General features: G+C 43.6%; 2 protein-coding genes across 14 annotated transcripts in view; both read left to right on the top strand.

Annotated features, from left to right (window-relative positions):
• Window positions 1-13,420, top strand: part of LOC128880702 (afadin) — a 28,942-nt gene extending 15,522 nt beyond the window's left edge. For 6 of the 10 annotated variants that reach the window (XM_054131046.1, XM_054131043.1, XM_054131042.1 and 3 more), the window contains 18 exons: window positions 333-620; window positions 1,011-1,290; window positions 1,421-2,077; window positions 2,249-2,497; window positions 2,661-2,801; window positions 2,893-2,958; window positions 3,096-3,169; window positions 3,240-3,358; window positions 3,869-5,857; window positions 7,055-7,159; window positions 7,571-7,712; window positions 7,809-8,069; window positions 8,157-9,194; window positions 9,280-9,412; window positions 9,843-10,662; window positions 10,744-11,015; window positions 11,132-11,244; window positions 11,322-13,420. In XM_054131046.1, the coding sequence (XP_053987021.1) occupies window positions 333-620; window positions 1,011-1,290; window positions 1,421-2,077; window positions 2,249-2,497; window positions 2,661-2,801; window positions 2,893-2,958; window positions 3,096-3,169; window positions 3,240-3,358; window positions 3,869-5,857; window positions 7,055-7,159; window positions 7,571-7,712; window positions 7,809-8,069; window positions 8,157-9,194; window positions 9,280-9,412; window positions 9,843-10,662; window positions 10,744-11,015; window positions 11,132-11,244; window positions 11,322-11,613 (7,039 nt within the window). In that variant the 3' untranslated portion in view covers window positions 11,614-13,420. The remainder of the gene's footprint in view (window positions 1-332; window positions 621-1,010; window positions 1,291-1,420; window positions 2,078-2,248; window positions 2,498-2,660; window positions 2,802-2,892; window positions 2,959-3,095; window positions 3,170-3,239; window positions 3,359-3,868; window positions 5,858-7,054; window positions 7,160-7,570; window positions 7,713-7,808; window positions 8,070-8,156; window positions 9,195-9,279; window positions 9,413-9,842; window positions 10,663-10,743; window positions 11,016-11,131; window positions 11,245-11,321) is intronic. The other 4 variants (XM_054131049.1, XM_054131045.1, XM_054131051.1 and 1 more) reach the window with 4 other exon arrangements.
• A 365-nt stretch (window positions 13,421-13,785) lies between these two features.
• LOC128880703 (uncharacterized) overlaps window positions 13,786-23,540 on the top strand; it is a 26,479-nt gene continuing 16,724 nt past the window's right edge. Inside the window, exons 1-3 of one of the 4 annotated variants that reach the window (XM_054131053.1) lie at window positions 13,786-14,234; window positions 22,507-22,635; window positions 23,161-23,291. In XM_054131053.1, coding sequence (XP_053987028.1) covers window positions 22,516-22,635; window positions 23,161-23,291 — 251 coding nt within the window. In that variant the 5' untranslated portion in view covers window positions 13,786-14,234; window positions 22,507-22,515. Of the gene's footprint in view, window positions 14,235-18,153; window positions 18,477-22,332; window positions 22,636-23,160; window positions 23,292-23,540 lie in introns of those variants that run through there. The other 3 variants (XM_054131054.1, XM_054131055.1, XM_054131057.1) reach the window with 3 other exon arrangements.

Here is a 23,540-nt window from a genome sequence, read left to right as displayed (position 1 = left end):
CGACTCGTGAATGAACAAGACGAATTAGGGAGTAGGTTAGAAATGAAAGTTAAATGAAAAGTGGGAAAACTCCAGGGGAACTGTCTGCGCTTGAAGTATCAGGTGAGAGAGTATAAGGATGTAGCCAGTAGACGAGACTATTCGCGTTTCGAATAGTCAGCACGCTTTTTACATTATTCGTGAGGTTGGTGTTCCGGTGAGCGGTCGCGAGCGAGCGCGGTCGACGGAGGAGCCATCGAATGGCTCCCAGCATCTTCGAGTATCTTTCGTTTTTTTCCGTTTATTGGTTTCGCTTCTTTTTCTCTTGCACGCGGCCTGCTTTTGTACCGTAGACACTCCCCAGACTTGACCAATCAAGAGACGAACGCGGAAAGGTACGGGTCTGCATCCGGAACTCCGAACGGGGGGCAGATTCAAGTTCAAGGACAGGGTCAACCGGGTCAAGAGCAACCGTCCCATCCGTCTAGTCCGAGCAAATCCACCGCGTCCGCCTCCGCCGCTGTTTGCCTCGCTCGAAGCCCGAATCACGCGCCGGAATCCACGCACAATTACGAAACTACCTTCGATCTCGATGGGAACGTTGAGACTGCCAGTCTCACCAGCAGCAGGGACGGTAACAGGTAACGAGCAGTGGTTTATCGTCGGACAAAAAGCTTCGCTTTTGTCTCGAGGAAAGTGGATACGCGCACAGAGATGCGTGCTTCCGTGAATGGATGGCTGTCTGTGTGCCAGAGACGAGCAAAATTTCATTTGAATAACAAACGATGGGTCGAATTCAATTATCATCTCGAGTTACTTGAAATTTGTCTCATAATAAGAATTTTGTCCATCTCTGGCAGCACGAATATTGGCATGAATGCGATGAGGAGGGGAGAAGGTGAGATACGAGAATCTCTAATAAAAGAGCGACTCCGGTCCAGAGAATCCTCGTAACGAGGGTGAATTTCACTCGGGATGAAGAAACGAATACAAGCAAAGAATAACATCGATATTTTTCCCTGTTTCGATAGAACGTTGCAAAACGATCGACAACCACGCGGGACAGATCCGATTTTGCCAGCTGTGCTAGAGTTTCTCGAGGAAACGGAAGAGACCTTTTTCCACGCGGTGATCACGGACGTGGAGCCGTCGGCGCCGCAGTTCAAACTCGCGCCAACGTATACGCTTTACTTGGCGGCGAGATATCGCGCGAGCACGCATTACAGACCGGAGTTACAACCTACGGAGAGAGCGCACAGATTGACGGTGATGTTGGCGAATGTCGCCGGTATGATACAGCGAGTGATACAGGTAACGGTTAAGGAGAAGGAGAAGGAGAAGGTCGCGTGTTCTTGTAACGAGTTTCCGTTTTAATGATAAAAGTATACCTATGATTCGAGTGTTTTTTTTTTCTTTTTCAATGACTTGAACGTGTCGATAGGAACGGTACATGGACGCATCCTCTTTGGCTCTTTGGCTAGCAAACGGATCGGAACTTCTGCACATGCTGAAGAACGATCGGCACGTTGGGGCGTTTTCGACGAGGGCTCAGGACATTTTGACGGAGGCGGTTCACGCGACATTCGCGTCATTGGTGCGCTGCATATCGCTCGAACTTGCACCGGCGATGTCGCAGTTTATGGCCGACGCTGACGAGCCCGCGAAGGAAGCCGGAGTTCTGCAAATATTTTCGAGTACGATGGCCCTGCTGAGGCGGTGCAGAGTGAACGCTGCTCTCACGATTCAGTTGTTCAGTCATCTGTTCCACACGATAAACGCAACCGCGTTTAACGCGTTGGTTTCGAATACGAACTTGTGCGTGAGATGGTTCGGTCGTCGACTGAAAGCGAGATTGAACGCTCTCGAGACTTGGGCCGAGAGGCAGGGCCTCGAGCTCGCGAGTCAGTGTCACTTGGCGACGATCATGCAAGCGACGCATCTCCTTCAAGCGCCGAAATATAACGCGGAGGAGCTCGCTACATTGAGCTCCACCTGTTTTAAGCTAAACTCCCTTCAAGTCAGGGCGTTGTTGCAAAAATATCAGCCAGCCGCGGACGAACCGAGACTTCCGGCAGAGCTAATAGAAAACGTAGTCAGAGTAAGTCGCGAACAAATCCGTTAATCTCTCTTTATTTCTTGTTTTCTTTTTCTTTTATCGCATTACGTTACATAACGTTACGTTATCGTACGTTGGGTTACGTTATACGTTACGTTGCGTTACGCTCCGTTACGTTTCATTGCGCCGCGTTACATGGAATGAAAATTGCAGGTGGCGGAAAGCGTGGCCGATACGCTCGCGCGTGCCGATGGAAGAGAGATTCGACTGGAGGAGGAACCGACGCTTGCATTGGCTCTCCTTCTTCCGGAGGACGGATACAGCTGTGAAGTAATACGCGGAGTACCACCTGGATTGGCTGAATTTTTAGCTCCTTTGCAACGGGATGGTCTGTGTCGAATGGCGCCGCAGCCTACGAGTAGCGGATACTGGACTATATACATGATAGACCATCATAATAACGTGAGTCGATTTCTCTACTCCTTCGGTTAGTAACTATGTACTTTACCAAATGGCAATGACTTTGAAGCATGTCGGAGTAAAAGACGCTGCTGGAAAAGTATCATTTGATTTCGAGAAACCACTATTTTACTTGGTCGAGACGTTTGATCGACTTTTATTACAGTTCCGTAGCCCCAGCGCGATGAGCAACAGGTCCGGAGGGTATTCTTGTCACACAGGGTCCAATCCAGTACAACCAGAGATTCACGTAATAAAGTTACATAAATCGACCAATGGAATGGGTTTGAGCATCGTCGCGGCAAAGGTACGAATGCGATTTGAAAATCCTTTCTAGAGCTTGACAGAGGGTCGTTATACCTAAAATTCGATGAAACGGTTTCGTTCTTGTTTTGCAGGGCGCTGGTCAAGACAGGCTCGGGATATACATAAAGAGCGTTGTTGCAGGCGGTGCAGCCGATGCTGTGAGTACAGTTATATAGTTATACATAGAATGTTTAAAAAATTTTTAAACTTATCAGGATCAATTCCCCTTACTAATGTAAATCAGGAATTCTCCGTCACTTTTATTGATACTTTCCTTTTCTGTTTCATTGCGTAGGATGGGAGATTGACGGCTGGCGATCAGTTGCTCAAGGTGGACGGACAAAGCTTAGTCGGAATTACTCAGGAAAAGTGAGTACTCGGTAGAGACGACCAGCGACGATTTAATCGTAATTTTCACCTGTGTTCGTTTCTTGTTCAGGGCTGCCGAATATCTGGTACGTACTGGGCCTGTGGTAACTCTCGAGGTTGCCAAACAGGGGGCCATATACCATGGCTTGGCCACTCTGCTATCCCAGCCTTCACCTGTTATGACCAGAGGTTCGTAAACTTTTTTTGAGAGGGGAATCGCGGTTTCTTTGGGAGAATATTATATCGATCGAAGCGCGTATCGCGAGTCGAGCAACGAGCTCGATAGAGAAAAGTGACGCAAACCCGCGACAAGATCGATCGACACTCGTTACGTCCAATGACCATGTTTTCTTCTGTAATTGCTCGAGGAGAAATGTTCGGCGCTTTCTCTAATCGTTCTCACTCGCGTTATGAAGGATTTTTACACATGCGAAGATTATTGGCGCCAATTTCCTTGCACATGGAAGCGAATTCACCGCATCTGGCACCATTAAAAAACGGGTCTAATTTTCGTTTCCCTTTACTTCGTTTACAAACTGCTATCGCTAATGTTGGAATCGTTAAACCGACGCATTCCCGTGGCCAATAATCATTGCACGTAGAAAGCCTGCATGACGGATTGCATTCTGGCTCGCGCGAAACCACGGGATGCGGATAATTGCTTGACTAACGCTTTACTAACTGATTCTTCCCGAGCAGCGCACAAGATTCGACCCAAGTCCGAGCACTTGGAAGCATCGAAGGTGCAGGAAACGAACGAGCAGCCGCCTACGTCTCATTCGATGGGTAATTTGTTGAGCGTACCAAGGCACGTAATCGATTCGGGCCGTGCTATCGATCCAGTACCACCAGGTGCGACTATCACCCCGATTTTCGAGGGTCAATCTTACACGTTTGATCCGTTTAATTCCACCTGTCGCTCGAATCGAGTAGGCGACTCGTGGCCCGTTCCATCAGAAGATTCGCGACCGTGTTTGTCAGACGAGAATTCGTGGGGTTTCGTGGATCGCGCACCGACTTCGGTAAAACTAGTTTGTCCGTTACGAGAAGAAGAAACTTCGGTTCACACGGCTCTATGCTCGTCCCACGGGACTCCGTCTTCGTGTACTCGAGGTCATTCCAATCTTTCGCTCGATAACCCGTGTCGTTGGACCGATCGTCTTCCATCGGGTGCGAACAATCAACGAATCTGTCCACTCGTTCAGGTCGCGAGTAACCCTCAGCCGTCGATCGCGACGGATTCGATGATCGCGAACGAACCCTCGGCTGCGGAAATCAAAATCGACATTTTCTCCCTCGACTCTATACCTTACATCGATCAGACGGATGATTGGTTGGACGAATCGAACGATAGTACGAACGACCATGGCACGATCGACGTTTCACGGTCCTATTCCATCGAGTCGTTGCGCCGATTCGACGCAAAAGCGAGTTACAAGGAAAAACCAACGACGACGATGGAGCAACAACTCGAGCAATCAACTATGCTACTGGAAACAAAGGAAACGGACACTGATTCAACGTTGGAGAAAATGGAGATGGAAATGGAAATAGAAATGGAAATACCAACGTCAACGAGCAGTTCGTTAGAAGAAAGGGAACCGACGGAACGCGAGGCGAAAGAAAGGAACCAAGCGATTTCGAAAATGTATACCACGATCCCTGAGTTAAATCTCGACTTGTCCGGCCTTGACAGTGATACGTCCAGCGAAGTGTCGAGCTTCGACAAATGCTGGAAATCACCGGAAGAGGTGCGTCTCGGTTGCGGTCGGGTGGCAGCCCTGACTAAACATTTTTCCAAGCTTGGAAACGCTGAGACGATCGCGTCAAGGTCGAACGTGATCGATCGAGGACTCCGAGGTGGTTCTAGAAGATTCGCGTCGGAACCGAATTTCGTCTCGCCTAAAGTATACCATCGGTTCTCCGGAAAAGAATATCTATCCGAGTTGGATTTGCGAAGGGATGCGGAGGAGTACGCGCGAAACGTCAGCGCGCTCGAAGATAAGTTGACCAAGAAAGAGGAGAATCGCACGAGCAGCAAAGAGAAGTTGTCGTTGTCGGAGCAACGGGAAATAATAGAGCAGCTCGAGGAAATGTCCAATCTCGATCCTTGCTCGTCGACTGAAAACGTCCAGTCGTCGTCGAACGACGTTCTCTATGAAAGTTCGAATCGCGTTCCATGGTGGACGACGGACCTGTTTACGAAGAAAAAGTTGATCGATGCTCGCGTACTGAAACAATTTTCGAGTTCCTATCCATGCTTGGAGAAAACGGGCCTACCAACGGATGAGCCGCACAAGATAGAGCGACGTTCGCAAAGTTCTTTCGTGGATGGCGAATCCTCGAATGGGAACATCGGAGACAGACACCATGCGGGCGACTCGGAATTCTATTGGATTATTCATAAGTGGAGAGATGGTTTGATCGGTGAATCGGAGGAAAGTAAGAACGATGAACCTTGGAACGTTAATTGGTCGAAAGGTAGCAGTCTCGTCGTCGAAGGTAACTCGTCTCGAGGCTCGAGGTCGAGCATCCTGCAAAAGGAGACGAGCAACGACGAAGAAGAATCTCCGATGATTCGTAGCGATGGCTCGACCCACGAATCGGATGTACATTCGAAGGAATTAGTTGACGGAACGATTCATATGAGATCCGATCAAGCCTGTCTAGAAGTCGATTCTCTTTTACGTAAGCAACGTAACCGAATGTCTGCCTGCTGAGTTTGGAAATGATCGTTGTATGCAACACGCCTGAACAGCCACGTCCAACGATATGAATATACACGTTGACAAATTTGTTCCGTCTGGCCATCGTTTTTTTTACCACGCATGCCGAGGTTTTTTTCGTTGAGCGTTTTCGTTAATCATCCGTCACGACGCGAAAACGTTGTCCGTTTTGATCGCGATCGTATATGCACCCGCCAAGTTTTTGTTTCTCTCTTTAGTTGGCGATTCACACGCGACCGACACCTACAATCAGGAGAACTTGAGAATATTTTAGCGTAGAAAAAATGCGAATGACGACCCGTAGTTGTACGCTCCATAGGTTTCTCCTCTTGTATTATATCATCGTTTTAATGGGGAAATTTGAACTTGCGAACATTTAGCAAGTTTTTAGATGTTTCTTTTTTTTTCTGATAATCGTGTTCAGCGATACAAATATAGCTCCAGATAATTTTGGATAACGCTTCGCCGATACTATGTCTCGTAACGGTAAAAGTCAAATATCTGCGTTCCCAAAAATAAATTTACTCGTTTTGACGTTGCCAATGTTTTATCTAATCCACGCGAAACAATTTCTATATCTGTAATTATCACGCGTGTATATAGTGTCTTAATTCGCAAGTTACAGAATACTTGATTTCTATCGTACAAGTGGAGTAGTCGTTATTGCACGACTTTCGTTTTTAGGAAAATTTTCAATTTCGACTATAGTATACTAATAGACTAGATGATCCTGGTTGCGTAATCCACCCTGTACGTTATCTTTGACAATTCGATTGCTGATTACGAGTCCGAGCGTGTTTTACGCGCAGACAAGAACATTGAAAAATTTTGCGTTCGCCTCGCTTATGCTGTTCGTTTGTCATGCGTCTTCTTCCGTGTTTTTATTTCTGTTCATTTTCGTACACTCGGTATACGCACTGCGCACACGTTGCATGCTCTATGTTGTTTTGCTCACGCTAACTCTAAATGTTCTATTCTTGTACGAGAAACTCGCAATAAAGATGGACAAAATTGTATTCTACTAAACTGACGTATAGCAATTTATACGCGGTTCAAAGTCTAAGTCTATTCGACGCGTAAGGAATAAATAATCCTACGCGAGAATTTTGTCCATCTTTAACCTACAGAAATGTGTTTTTGCATCTTGTGCTTATCGCAGGACCTCGTCGCATGAGTGAACGAGATTTACCGTCACGGCTTGGACGCGACGCAACCGCTCCTCAGCAACAAATACATACCAGCAAGTCCGTGCCAGCGTTGCACAGTAAGTAACAGAACGGCGTTGCCCTGTCGATTTCCTCTTACACATTCGCAATTCGTCGTTGCTACCGCCTTTTACTCGTTCGTCCATCGCTGCTCCGATTCAACCACGTTCACTCTGTCAAAAGCTTGCTTTGCGATGCCACAACTCACAGCTTTGTAAACCACCTGTACATCGAACGAGTTTCATCGCGTAATCGCGTCGTAAAGATCATTGCCACGTTAATACGTTCCCCGTTAATATTCAGAACTTTCTCGTAGATGAATGTCTCGTTGTAATTCGTTTAATTCACCTCTGAGGTGACTTCCGCGAGTTACGGTACACGTTTCATTGAACGTGTTCAGATTGTTTGGAAATAAAAGTAGTCAACGATTAAGATAAAGGGAATTACGGTATACTTGTGATTTTTTGCAGACGTTGGCACCGATGGTAAACAGCAACACGAAGTATTCAATCCTGGTTACAGCAGAGCATCGTCCAGCAACAGTGTTACACCACCCGTTACGCAACCACCATCGATGACCGCGATCAACGGCACGACATCGCTGCGTTCTCGGTAAATATCGACTATTTTTTTACCCAAAGTTACTGTCTTCTGTTTTCAAGAATGTACAATTTAATGCAACGTTGTCTTTCTCGTCCTTTGAAACAGCTCGAGTCATAATTTGCATGACTCGATAAGGATCGGAACGTTGCCGCCGAGCGGACTTGTGAGTAGACAGCAGTCGTCGCCGAATTTAAATCCCGGTCAGACAACCATGAGTAGCAATGGTTCGACGACTGCTATCGGAACAGGCCCCGCGAATCTTCAAAGTAACGAGGCCGAAAGATTTTATCAAAATCTGAGCGTTTACAGAAATCAAGACGCAGCGGCAAAACAGCGATACAGTCCGTCTCAGCATCCGGAAGATAGGTAAGGTTTTCTCGAGTACTGTCTTACTTTGTATACGTTGTTCTTTGTATATTTGTTTCGTTGCTGACACGTCCAATAATATTTCAGAAATCCACTTCAAATGCAGAAGAGCTCGAGAGGCTCTCAGAACTCTTTAAATCGTCCGGGTGCATTCGAGACGATTCAACCCAGGGATCGACCGATATCTGCTTACGTGTCGCAAGCACAGCAGCAAGCTTATCTTGGTGGTCAATCTCAGCAACAAAGTAACGCCGCACCTCCGAGATCCCAATCCTCTCGGGACATAATACGGCAAGAAGCGAAGCTCCAGGAAATGCAGGAGGAAGTCAGAAGACGCGAGTTACGAGGTGGAGTGCCGGTTCCGCCTAATCAATGTCGACCCACGTACAACATGAAGTCAAACATGACCCAGCAGTCGGCTAATTCGGTTGTTCGACCGACAAAATCGATCGCTGCGCAACCGAATTACGGTTCGAACGCGCCAGTAGCGGTATCCTCGCCAACGATATCAACGGCTGCTCACGCTCCGAGGCAAACTGCCGCTGGAAATTACGGTTACATGGATTCGCATTACGGACCGTACGTAGTGCAGTACGGTAAATCTCCGCCTACGCATCAGCATCAACATCAACACCAACATCAATATCCACATCAGCACCAACATCAGCATCAACTTCAGCCGCAACCACAAATCCAATCGCAGCATCAACACCAACATCAGCATCAAAATCTGCAGCAACAAAGCATTGGACACGCTCAGTACGGTACGCAACCGTCGAGAGGGAAAACCGATTCGACTCGATTGCAATCGAATGGGATGGCGGCACTCGATTACGGAAGAGATCAAAATGCTCAAGAAATAAATAGACCGTACGCAGAACAGTCTCGACACTTCCCTGCTGGATCGCAGTATTACTTGAACGGAGTTTCGGACGTGCGGAGCGATCAGTATACCGGCGACAATGGTTCGAGTAGAACGCAAACCTTACCGGAAGGAAGTGGGTCCGCTCATCCGAATGAAATTGCTCCGATACGACCCGCGCTTCCAGAAGATGGATTCCGGGAGAGCCCTCCACCGCCACCGCCAACAACGACTCATCCCCTCTACAACAAATCAGATTCGAGGTAATACATGAAATAAGTTTCTCGGTTTTTGTCAGGCAACTAGAACGTAACGCGTTATTAAAAGTATCTTTTTCGTTTCGCGTAGATACACCGCGAGTATGCAAGATCCTCCTCGCGGTGGATATTATCCGGCAAATGGAACTGCTGGAACTACGTTACAGCCGCGACAGTATCAGTATAGCGCCACGAATCCGTGGCAACGAGAAGAGAGAGAAAAGGTAAAGTAGATGAAGATCAATTCATCGTAAAATACTTTCATATTTACTTCATGTATCTATAACAGCTGTTATAATTGTTGTGTTATTATTATTACTAAATCGTACCATCACGGAGTCTTAAATAATTCTAGTACGATTAATAAACTCGTTATCGCGTTCATTAGCACGCATCTAGCTTATCGCGTGGTTTATGTGACACGCATTTAGTTTATCGTATCATTTATGTAACACTTTAATGTACATTTGAATCCTACGTCAGAGATATATGTCCGCAATGACTTGTCGTTTCATATCATTTTACGGATATATATAATATAATTAAAATATGTTTGAAATAATTGCAGAGATAACGTAAAGAAATTAAGAGAAATTGATTTAACGCGTAAGAAAGAGGATTCAAATAGTTTACCGTTATACATATATTATTTAGGAGCAAGCACTTAGAAGGGAAGCTGCGAGACAGTGGCGAGATCAACAAATAGCGGAGTTGGTCGCGTTACCTCATAGAACCTCGCAACAGGAGGAACAGCTTCGAGCTCTTCAGCTGGAAAGGGATTTTCAGAAAAGAGCCGAGGAAGTTGCTAACCAACAGGACGACGATGAAGAGAGTAACGATATGGATACCGAGAGCGTACAGCGAGTTCAGGGTTTGCTTCGTCCAGCCACGATTCAAGACCGAGGGAATCTGCTGGAACAACATAACCCTAATTTGTCTAGAGTGAACGTTGCCAATCAGTCTGTTCGGGGAAGCCACGCTGTTCAATCTCTCGGACCATCGATGCATTCTACGAGTGTTAACGTCCACGGCATTAGCACCCAGCAAAGCGTTTCGTCCATCTCTTTGAGCCAACCAGAAAACTCTGGCTCACACTTGTCCCAAAATTTGCAACACGAACAAATCAATCAAATGCAAAACAATGTCGGGCAGATACCGATGTCATCGTTGATTCAATTGGCCGCTTCTCAAAAGTCCTCTTCTCTTGGCGTTCCCCAATCCACCGAAGACAAAGAGATACAACGTAGGCAGGACGAGATTAAAAGAAAGCAAATCGAGTTCGATGAAACTTTGAAAAGGAAGGAAGAAGAGGCTAAACACCAGCAAATATATCAACAGCAGCAGCAGCACCACCACCACCATCACCACCACCAGTATTTACAACAGACCCAACCTCATCTTAAGAATCAGCAAGTATTACATCCCAGTATGTTGCGGCTAGAGAACTTGGTTATCAATGGACCGAGTACACCTTGTAAGTACGCTGTGTATACGGTGGATTAAAACATATGAAACAATCGAATCGTATAAAACATCTTGTGTAATTATTTTACAGCAAATCAAAGTGGTAACAATGACGCACCTCTGCCACCGGAACGGGGTTCTAGTTACGCGGTGATGTCGCAACAGGGTGCACTCAGATCGAATACCGTAAATGCATCCAATATGATGCCGTTGACCCATTCTCAACAGTCGACGTCCATTAAGAGAGTCTCGTTTCACGACTCGAATGCAAACGCAGCGGAATCTATGCAACGGAATGTTTCGACTGGAAATTTGAGCACGCCTCCATCTACAACCATGGATATTATTTCGGAAGATCCAAATGTAAGATTCTCGAAATGTTTCTATTTTAATGTTCGACTAGTTTGGTTGAATCTTTATCTCTAGACAAATGGTTGCTTTTATTTGATCGTAATCGCACGTATATCGCCTAATTTTAGAATTTTATTAACGATGCGGAAAGTTTATTGGCATCTCCGAAGACGCCGGAAGGATCCAGTATGTCGATTACCGGCAGCACACCTGGCGTGATAGGTGCTCAGGAAGTTTACAAGTAATGTCACGTTTTAGCTAGTGCACTGTATGTAAATTGACCGGCAGGTAACTGATAAAAATGTTCAATGTGTTCAGGGATCCCAGACAAAGACGACTGGCTGAAAAGCAAAAATTGCAACAGAATTCTCAAATTGGGTCGGTACCTGAGAAGCTCAGCTTTAAAGAAAAAATGAAAATGTTTGCAATGGAAACAGGTGAGGATGGAACTCCTCGGGATAAAGTGAAGATTTCACGCGCCCAACGCGAAATCGATAACATAGGTAATCCTACCACTCTAAACAGTAATAACAGTAGCGGCAACACTAACAACAATAACAACACCGGCAGCAATACTTCCATCAACAACAACAACAACAATAGGAATTAAGACTGAAAGCCTAAATCAATCTCCTTCGTAATCTCGTAGTATCGTTACCGACCCGAATAGACGAGGTCGCGGGTAAAAAATCATTCCCAACCGACGTTTGCAAAGTTTCTGGTCAAAGCTATGTGCCGAGAAAGAACGCAAGCGTAAAACGATTAGCGACAAGAATTATTTAAGGCGAACGTATTCTTACCGTCGAATTATTTCTTGTCTTTGTGGTAGTTGACGTTCGATGTTTTCGATTCATCGTCTTGTTCTCTTGGGCCAATTTAACGTTAACGTTGAAATTTTTACACGCAACGAACATAGCTTACGAGAAATGCCGCTCCGGAACTCGGAACTTTTACGTTAACTTTACCGAGACAGCATACGATAAAGATTATATTTTATGAATGTACATAGATGGTATTAGTTTAATTTTTAGAACTATTTTTTGTTATTTACAATGTTGTTTCATATTTATATTTGATATCGCACGTATCGTACCGAGTACGGAGTGTCTCGATGTCACGCGTATGCACGTTTTCGTTATTCAGCCGAACGACACGAAAAGCTTTTATGCGAATCGTTCGATAGAACGTGCGCGCGCGCGAACTAATCAAACAGGCAGCTTTAACGTAAGACTATACAAGTAGAAAAAAATGATACACGTCCAGTCTAAGGCAGTTTAACAATTTGCGACTACGATCGACTGTTGCGCGTCGTAGGTCTAACGCGTCAATAGTTGTCCAACTTTCACGCTCGTTCCATTCCGTTCCAGTTAAGTTGATTCTATCGGTAGTCAAACGTCGTTTTATTCCATGTCTATTCTTATCGACGGCTTATCGATGACTAACCGGGTAATTAGTTTTCTTAAGGAATTCGAAGGAAGAACATAAAATGTTTCGATATTAATTGAAAAAAATAAGACATACTTAAACCTCGCGATGCGCGCGATGAGGTAACAGCGTAGTTGTTATGTTTTTCCAGCAGCTTTTTTTCCGTCGCATTGGTCTTGTTAATATGCGGAGCAAAAGCGGACGATTGTGACACGTGTAGCAAAAGTATCCTCTCTGTTGTCTATAACGAGCATATGGTATACCTGCACTATATTTTTTCTAATGTACTTGACGTTCCGTCGAAACGAAATCGAGTTCGTTGGCGACACGATTAGAGTACTCTGCGACTGTAAACCTTATTATCAAGTATTGTCACGATCTAATATCCTATACATTATCGATTATATTTTTAAAGATTACATATTTTTTAATTATTGTAAAAGAAGTACGATGCGAATGAGAAATACAAGCGTCCCTTGTAATTCCGAAAGCGGTGGAAAAGCTATGCTAGACGAATTTAAAGTTATTCGTCCATTGTATTTCGGCGGTATGTATGTATGGGTGTGTCTGTAAACGCAACGAAAATTTTGCGTCACATGGACTAGAAGCGGTAACGAAGTCTTTGAACGAGATGTAACGTAAAGGGAACAATCTTTATTAGAAAATCAAAAGTGTATTTGGTTTAGCGTACATAGAGGAAAAGAAGTATTCGTACACCCTTTGGTAAATTCGTAAAAGTAGTAATAAATAAATGCAGCTCGTGTATCGTCCATTAGCGATTAGAGTCGAAGCGTTGGTCGATCTCCTAGGAGAGACTAAACGAAACGATCGGTCTTTGGTTTCGTATACGTCCATTCTGTGGTCGAACGAGGAATCTTTTAAATCGTCGTTATTAAAAATTGTATATTTTCTATGTAGATATAGTTACCGAATGATTCTAACATCTGTATAAAATATAACGAGCGAATAAATTTAATTTGTCTAGTGTGCAACTACCATTTTCATCGACGTGTATATATACCTGGAAAATATTTTTACAGTCAACCACGTTCCCAGATTGTTGATAAATGTATTAAAAGTTTGCAATGTTTCCTTTAGACTCGGGTTCACTGGAGAGCAAGCAATTTTGGACACAGTTCAGTGGCCATCGTTGATTTGATATCACGCTCAACGGTCGTGCAGTCAGTCAATCGAGCAGCGTTCGACTTACCGACGTGTTTCGTCTTTCGTTATCTGGAAGTACGAGATAGAGAGCGCAGATGCGTGGTAACGGTATAGTTATGTTTAGTTGACATTGACTGGAAATTTGCCGAGGGAGGCGGCATTGTCGTCTCGTGTCGCGTCGGTCGGAACGAAGAAATTCCTCGACGTTCGATTCGCGAAGTACGGTGGGGCGTCTTGATCCAAATTTAGTCAAACCGTGGCAATTGATCCGAATGCACCGAGAGAGACTGCGCGATTTATCCGAGTTCGTAATATTTGCAACAGTGAATTGTACGAAATAACTTCGTAAGCCAAGGCACCTTCTACACGTTTTCTCATCGATACGTTTACGGGTTAATCTATGAAAACAAAACTAGGAAACGTTCTTTCGGCATAGATACCTTCTATTAAAAAATATCTCGAGTCGTGTGTGTCGGAGTTGAGCACCGGTTAGAAAGGTAAAGGAAGGTCTACTAGGACGGAAACGTAAAAAGTGGAAACATCGATAAATAAACCGAAATAATTGATAATTTTGTAAAAATAATCAAACTGTAGAACCAGCGTGCACGCTCGCGTGCTATTATCACCGACACAACTCTAAAGGTAAATGTTCTTTTTATTATTTTCCATGTTTCATCTATGGAAACATAGTTTAACGCAGCTTATCGTTGATATTTCCACAAGTATTTCTCTAAAACTGTCTACGTTAGTCTGATAAATTTACTTTCAAAGAAATTCGACGAGACCGTGTAATTCTTGGAATGTGTAGGTCCTGTTTACGTAGCATGCATACGAACACCGGTCGAGCATCGTTAATTTTTACGCGTGAACAATTTTGTTTAACACCTTAACATCGACGAGGAATCTGTAGCTGTGTGCACTCGTTATACATTTAATTTGCAAATTTCAAGGTTTCGTTACCATGCTATTCCTTTCACAGATTCATTTTCCTTGGACTTAACAAAAATGTGGATTAAAAGCACAGACTGCGTTTATTTTTAATCCTTGTCACGAACGTTGTCGGTGTTAGGATCAAAAGTCAATGCATTATCTTAATTAAATCGCATGCTATGTAAACATATCCACTCTTGCACTCAATGGGAGTTTCCGCGCAGTATTATCAGATTTTTGCGATAAAAATTCGGCGTACCATACTTGGGAAATTCGAGGGATTGTTGAGTAAACGATGACACGCGATAAGCATTTCACGAATCGATCGAGTGAAATTTAACATTGTACGGATAAGGAAACAATCTTAACTGATTATTCGGAGAAACCTGAACGCTATACATATACAAGGAGTTCCAAAAATGTTGTAACACCTTGAAATGAATGGTTCGGAAGGTGATTTGAAACAATTTTTTCCTTAGCGAAAATGTTGTCCGAGGCTTCGTTAAGGAGATATTAAAGGAAAACACTGACCAATCAGAGCGCGAGTATGCCGATGGAGCGCTCGCGGTATGAGCGATATACCGGCATACTCGTGCTCTCGAAAATTTTCGCTAAGGAAAGTTATTTGAAATCACCTCCCGAACCACCTCTTTCAAGGTATTACAACATTTTTGGGACACCCTGTAGAATAACCACGGTTAAAAAAGTAAATGTTCTATGTATTTTTTGTTGACGTAGAAAATTTCAAAGTCATTGGTATTTTCGACGGCTTGCATACGCGGCAAGAATTCTTGATTGCGAGAACTTCGCTTTACAGTTCGATACCATCGAAGGAAAACTACGCGCTACCGAACAGGCAGTAGCGCAGAATTTGTACAGCGATAATAGCCCAAAGTTGTTATCAATGAGCTTCGCGTTACCAAAATAGAAATGTATTTTAAGGGAAACCTAGAGTTTTCCAGGTCCTGTCGACTTTATGGCATCGGGCCAAATATTGCCGCCAGGCCAATCTACTGAGTTGCCGAGTAAGTGGAACACATGAACGATGTATCGATTGGTCGTTGAAATCTGCAAACTCGAGCATACCAGTTTTTTTTTCCTTTTTAAACGACTAGGAAAATTGAAAAGAAAGGAAATAGACGATGTCGATCAGCAAAGGAGTGGTTCCTTTACTTCGCTTCGCGGCTTCCTGACATTTGTACTTAGGAATCTCTCGAATGGTGACCCCACTATAGGCATTTATGCTATACGTAGACAAAATACGTAACAAAGCTTCGATACATGACCTCGAAAAGTGTGTTTTATAGAAACTTATTTCGCCCAAAATTCACCGTTTTATCATACATTCTTTTGGCCGCTACTCGTTATACAGGGTGTCCCAAAAATATTGTAACACCTTGGAAGAGGTGGTTCAGGGGGTGATTTCAAACAACTTTTTCCTTAGCGAAAATGTTGTCCGAGACTTCGTTAAGCAGATATTAACAAAAAAGCTCCGACCAATCAGAGCGCGCGTATACCGTTGGAGCGGTCGCGGTAGCAAATGAGCGTGGCCGCCTATCGCGTAGCCTACGCTCAATCAGCATACTCGCGTTCTGATTGGTCAGTGTTTTTCGTTAATATCTCCTCAACGAAGCCTCGGACATTTTCACTAAGGAAAAACTTGTTTCAAATCACCTTCCGAACCATCCATTTCAAGGTGTTACAACATTTTTGGGACACCCTGTATACTAAAACAACGAGTGTTAGCGATCTAGGTATAGTATAAAATCCGTGGTCCTTATGATCGTAGGCTACGATCAAGATGTCCAAGCATTACTTGGTCGAAATAATCGTTATGGTCGCTTGGGAAAGTTTCTTATGCATTTACCATGAGTTAACGAGTCCCTTTTCGCTTACGATTACATAATGTAAAAGCTCTTTCCCATTGGGAATCTAATTTACATTTTTAAGTAAATAATTTCTTCAACTATTACGAGTAAATTAGCGATATTTTTAATTAAGTTTCCCCTTACATTTAAACACATTTGACTAAATTATCTGTACAATTATTTCTTCAGCTTAATCTACACAATTATTTCCCCGTACATAAATTACACCGTAGATAATACGTAACGGCTTAATCTTCTAAGCGGAAAAAGCTGGCGTTTCGAATGATACGGTCGACGGGTTTCGATACATTATCAGTTCGTTCATTCTCAGTCTGCGTGGGTCCGTGAATCGAAACTTGCACAGGCGATAGTCCAAGTCTTCCACGACAGCGTATCTTGTGTAACGATCAGCGGCGCATTTAAGCTTATCAGGGCTTCGAGTTAATCACCTCGGGGGCTACTTTCATTTTAATGAAACTGTTTACGAAAGGAAACTGACGGCATCAAAGTACAGGGTGTCCCAAAAATGTTGTAACACCTTGAAAGGGGTGATTCGGGAGCAGAGATGGGCAAAACCCTAGACTTTGAATAAATCTGAAGATTGCCGATATGTTTGTCTCGTTTCCTCTTTTAAACATTTTACAAAGAAGGAAACGAGACAAACACATCCGCAAACTTCAAATTTATTCGAAACCTAGGGATGGGCCTTTTACCCATCTCTGTTCGGGAGGTGATTTGAAACAACTTTTTCCTTAGCGAAAATGTTGTCCGAAACTTCGTTTAGTAGATATTAACAAAAAACACCCCGACCAATCAGAGCACGCGTATACCGTTAAAGCGGCCGCGGTAGCGTATGAACGCGGCCGCCTAGCGCGTAGCCTACGCTCAACCGGCATACTCGCGCTCTGATTGGTCGGGGTTTTCGCTTAATATCTCCTTAACGAAACCTCGGACAACATTTTCGCTAGGGAAAAAGTTGTTTCAAATCACTTCCTGAACCACCCCTTTCAAGGTGTTACAACATCTTTGGGACACCCTGTATATCGATTTCCTACTAATCTTATATTAGCTCTTTCCTCCGAATGATTCATCGCACAGATTCGCGACGTCAATCACAATTGATAGATTAATGATAGCTAATGAGACGATTATTGGGTATTAAACTAGTCACCTGTTTTTATAGCGTTAATATATCCATCTATACTAATATCGGACATTCTCATCGATATTATACGCTAACAAAAATAAGTAGGATAATGTTAGTGTAAATTTATTTAAACAAACAAAAAAAGTTACGGTATAGTTGCGCGAGGCCCTTGGGGCGCCGCCTGTTTCGCCTCGTAGGGCCGCCACTGGCCCTTGGCAACGACATTTCCGTAAAGACAATAAGATAGGTATCTTAATGAAATTTTTATTACGCGGTAGGCACTCGGTGTTGTTTTGGTAATGGAATGCGTAAAAGGTTCCGCGAACGTTCGTTAGAGCGATAAACAGAGTTAGATTAGGCGAAGCATTGGTTACGGAACGAATGCAATCGGTGGAAACGCGGCGGGGACAGTGGCGGCGAGCAGGAGGGGGAAGGTGGAGCGAAGCTAAGGAAAGCTCGATGGATCGATCGGGATACCGTGATGCGAAGCGAGACGGAACGAGAAACGGGTATCGAAGGGGAGTCTGGTCGCGACGAGTCGAAATCCGGCGTTGATACGTAGTAAATCAAGTAAAATAACCAAAGACTTGCGACGGGACGTGACGGGACAAGATAGAACACGACAGAACGAGACTAGAGGGAAACGTGGAACCGTCATGTAGATCCGAGTTATCGGTGGGGATAAAACACGACGCGAGTCGCGAAAAAATTGAACGGGAGACCATAGAGAGGGTAAATGGCAGAAGAGAAGGGAAGATGAAACACGAGCGAGAAAGAAGAACGGTAGTAGGCCGGAAGCTTTTTAGCAACAGTCAAAGGGTCAGGAAATCAGTTGATGCTCGAGATTTCGAGAGGTCGGTGTTTCTTCGAATTACCTCGCGATCGAAGTAACGCGAGTCGAACGAAAACAAACTGTGTGTCGACGTCTGTGTATCGGGGGTAAGCATGTACGATTAATTACCGTAACGCGGTAGTCATAATTTGCGAGCCACGCGACGCGCTGTACCGTAAAAACGTCTCTCTAAGAAGAGCTGGCTGGCAGCCATCTTCCGAGAAACCACATGTCCCATCTCCAAATTTCTGTACTCTCCGTGTTGTTGTGTACGCAACCAATTTTTCGGATAACAATTATTCCCTTTGAAGGGTTGCCACCTCGTCCTAGTAATTTTTGATCATTTTTTTGTAACTAGACTGCGGATTTTATGTATTCACAATATACAATAACATAGAAGACATACATAAAATATACACATAATGTACGTTGAATATATTCCACAATTATTATAATAATATTATTTCATTTCTTCTAAGTGGATATAACTTTTGGTTATGCTTAACATGTGTTTATTATGTTAGTTTACATCATACATGCATAAAATCCGCAGTCTAGCAGAGATGGGCAAAACCCTAGGCTTTGAATAAATCTGAAGTTTGCCGATATGTCTCGTTTCCTCTTTCGAACATTTTACAAAGAAGGAAACGAGACAAACAGATCGGCAAACTTCAAATTTATTCGAAACCTAGGGTTTTGCCCATCTCTGCAGTCTAGTTATAACAGAAGACAGCCAACAGAAATAGGAGTTAGACGGTAGATCAAACTTCTACAAAGAAAATCTTTTTATTAAAATAAAAGTGTCGATATATCTAGTAACGGATATGAAACGATTAGCATACCGACCAATGTTTATATTACCACTTTTTTCAATCTGTTTTGTTCATTCACGTATACGTTACTTGGAATATTTCGCGGCAGATGGCGTTGTAATCATTATTTGTAAACTTCAGAGAATTTCTTCAGAGTGGTAAAAATGAAGGTGGCCACCGTGCTCTACTCTTGTATTTTTATAATAACAATTTTCGGTTGGCAGTTTCTGTTCTACATACATACATTGGAATAAACGACGAACGATTTGCTGGTGATCCAAGTCTGACGTAACCACCACGCAATATGATAGTTGTCAAGTGCTCATTAATGTATTTTACAGTCTTATCGTAATGTTCTTTTGCGTTTTACTTTTACGTTGCTTAATAGATGTTGCATCTAATCTACGAGTAGTCATTGCAATTGACAAGGTTTCAGTCCTCGAGTTCAGAGGCCAGGGGATACGAGATAAGAGGAGAGGGGGATCGAATGCTGAAAAATTGTAATACAACTTTGACCAAGAAAAACGTAAACAGTTTTTTTTTTTTGTACATCAAAGAAGGTTTGAATGTTAACGCAGCATTTACAGTTTTCACGGTAATAAATGTCATGACTTTTAATATCGGTACTATGAAAACGGATTATGCTGCGTAATTACGTTTGCAACATTAACGAAATGCATAAGGATTTCGTTAGACATGTTTAACGCATCTACAAGCGTAAAAGCATCGTTAATATAATCGATAGCGATGGGGTAGGTGAGATACGCCAAGACGGTGGCGAACGTCTTATTTTTCACAAAAGTAACGATCCAAAGAACAGTGGTAAATTTAGACTAATCTGAAGGTAGTTGCCTCGAGGGGAAAACTTTCCAACGGAATGTTTGAGAATATGAAACCATGTTTGGTAAAAAATTATATTTATTCGCTAAATCTTGTAGATACAAATCTTGTACATTCTTATCGTTAACAATAAGTTCTCGATAATTAAAATATTATCTACACGAATACGAATTGCGCCAGGTCTCAAGGACAAAAAGTTTCTCCTATTCATTCGAGTAATAGTTAGATTGAACTATCCATTAATAACGAGCCTTGAGAGTTGAGAGTCTCTTCTACGGGGAGGCCCGAAGCTAAAATTGTAAATCCCCCGCCCTTGCCAGTGACGTACTCGACTCTGCTGCATAGGTGACGCTATCTTCGAGGGGTGCACGAGGCCCACCCGGTCTCTTCGTCGATATATTTACTATACTACCGACTCTATGCGATACGAAACGCGCAATAACTGGGTCTAGTTTCTCGCCTGCTCGAACTGGACCGCAGAGGTGACCCCCGTCGTTAACGATATCGATTGTTTTCCGGATCGAGTTCGCGACACATCGTATTTCACCGTGCGCATTTTCTGAGAGCAATAAAGGCTACACCGGCTATAGAAACAAGAAACCAGATGGAAATGTTCACGTAATCCCTTTTGCCCCCCGCTATTCATCTCGGCTACCGTTTCCTATACGATCCAGTGCCGTCTTAACTCATGGGTACGCTTGGGCCCTTCAGAGTCTGAAGTTCAGACTAAGGCCGAACGTACACGGGCGCAACCGATTTGAAATTAGTGTTGTAAACCGTTAGCGCTCTTTGTTTTACTTACTCCACTATCTTTATTTTACCTAGATCCACGGTCGCATGCAACTAGTTTCAGAGTGGTTTGAAAAAACTGATCAGTTGCGCCCGTGTGGGATCGGCCTAATGAGCCCCATGCTAATCCGTGTTGAACACATCTGTGGCGCAAATACATATACTCGTGAAAACGGTGGGCTCTCATTTCTTTTTTTTTATTCGGCAGTATTTAAATGTAATAAGGGGCCCAGCGGCGTGATTCGTCCGAGGGCCCATAATGCTGTCAAGACGGTCCTGACATGATCGTTATCCTCTGTGTAGCTCGTTGCGTACCTTACTTTACGTACATGCAAACGATATAAAGCATTAAGCTTCTCGAAAAAAAAAAGGAAAATTATTTAAACCGATACGGGAAATGTAATTATTATATCGAAGCGTAGTTTCCTACGCCAACTAATAAAGTAGATAATTGTAATACTCCTAATGAGCTTTCAAATTTGCAAGTTTAAACACGACGATTAAATTGAAATTTGCGTCAAGGCGTTAAGAGCCGTATCGTCGGCCCTGTTTGTATATAAAGACGCGATCGACCATTCGAAGTGTCTCTCTCGCGTCTCGAAGCAATTAAATTTGCGTATAACCGATACATGCGGAACGTAACACTTGTGTCGTCGTTACCGCCGTGGCTCCCCTCATTTAGTTGTTCACAGTCTGTCTTGCTGGATACGGTTTATCTATTGCATTAGGTGATTAAGTACGCGCACGACTTTACGTAATAAACGGCCACGGTCTAGTGCCGCCTCTAGCGATAAGCCAAGTATACATATACAGGGTATCCCAAAAATGTTGTAACACCTTGAAAGGGGTGGCTCAGGAGGTGATTTGAAACAACTTTTTCCTTAGTGAAAATGTTGTTCGAGGTTTTGTTAAGGAGATATTAAACGAAAACCCCGACCAATCAAAGCACGAGTATGCCGGTTGAGCGTAGGCTACGCGCTAGATGGTTGCGCTCATACGCTACCGCGAGTGCTCCATCGGCATACTCGCGCTCTGATTGGTCAGTGTTTTCCGTTAATATCTCCTCAACGAAGCCTCGGACAACATTTTCGCTAAGGAAAAAGTTGTTTCAAATCACCTTCCGAACCATCCATTTCAAGGTGGTACAACATTTTTGGAACACCTTGTATGTATAGATGTCAAGCTTTGGGAGCTTGGCGCCGATTGTATTCATTTTCGAAGCACCAATTGAAATCGATCAATTTTTTTTCGTTTTATCCCGTACGATATACAAGAGAACATGTAACAAAAAGCCACAAGCTGAATAAGTAAACACAGCAGAGTATTTAGCCGTGCTTAAGAGTACTCGAACAAATCCGATTGTACTTTTAAAGAAATACAAATCATAGCATTTAGGGGAGGGGGAAAGGGGTGCCACTCGACGTCAACCACCACCCCCCTTGAGCCGACCCTGTGTTGATTCGGCGCGCGCCTGCGCACCTGCACGGATTCGATTCGATTTTCAACGATGCATAGTGCATCCATGCAGGTTCGTTTAGTTCAGTGCAAACTGGTGCGAACAGGACGTTAGGGTGTAAAACACAGGATCGCCTAGCGTTCGCTTATCCGTGCTTCCTTTATCGTTGGTTCCCTTGCAAAAAAGGATATCGAATTTCGTTTGATAAAAAGAACCCTCCTACGTCGTAACCTGTTTCAGATTGAAAATATGAACGTAGCCGAGCCTTGGTCTTTACCACCGAAACAGGCTCTTTACGACCCAATTCTCGAGAAGGATGCTTGCGGCGTTGGATTTATCGTCTCCATAGATGGAAAGAAATCGCACAAGGTGAGTCGTTGACACCGATGCTTTTTTTCCTCCGTCAAGTTCGACAACTGAAGCCTATAATGTAGGTAGGAGTATCTTTCAAACCCCGTTGTATAACGAAAAATTATCACGACTTCGGTTGTCGACTTTATCCTGAACTTCTCATCGGCAGTGACGGGCAAAACCCTAGGTTTCGAATAAATCTGAAGTTTGCCGATATGTTTGTCTCGTTTCCTTCTTTGTAAAATGTTCAAAAGAGGAAACGAGACAAACATATCGGCAAACTTCAGATCTATTCGAAGCCTAAGGTTCTGCCCATCTCTGCTCATCGGTTTAGCAGGAAGGTCTACCTAGGACAAACAAGGTTCATGCTCGTGAATAAAATAATAAAATTGTCTGTTTGACCCCCAAAAAAATAATTATGCACCCTTTTTCAGATCGTTCTAGAGTCCCGATTGAAACTAAACGCGATGTTTGTTTTGTCTATAACGCACCACTGAATCAATTATGATTATATGAATGCCTTTTGCGTGTTCTGTTTTGCAGATTGTTCGCGATGCGGAGAGTCTATCGGCACGCATGAACCATCGCGGTGCTTGTGCCTGTGACAACGACACCGGTGACGGCGCCGGTGTACTTTGCGCTATTCCGCACGAGTATTACGCCGAAGAAATTCGGTAAGATGCGGTCGAAGTAGCGAAGATTTCCCTATCGTAATCATTTACAAAATGGGTTTACCAAGCCTCATCGAATCGAATTAATTTATCATAATTTACGTTTCAAACCATTGTCGAATACTTCCAGTTTCGTATTCTTTGAACTGTATGGTATTATTAAAAAATCCTCGTTACATTTCCCTTCGGGTGAAACAATGCTGGCGAAAGTATACAAGTTTCAGCCGTTCTAAATTTATAATCTTAATAATT

Source organism: Hylaeus volcanicus, chromosome 8 (genome assembly GCF_026283585.1).
Source record: "Hylaeus volcanicus isolate JK05 chromosome 8, UHH_iyHylVolc1.0_haploid, whole genome shotgun sequence".
Taxonomy (NCBI): Eukaryota; Metazoa; Arthropoda; class Insecta; order Hymenoptera; family Colletidae; genus Hylaeus; species Hylaeus volcanicus.
Note: the sequence above shows the minus strand (reverse complement) of the source record. Positions and strands in the feature narration are given on the sequence as shown.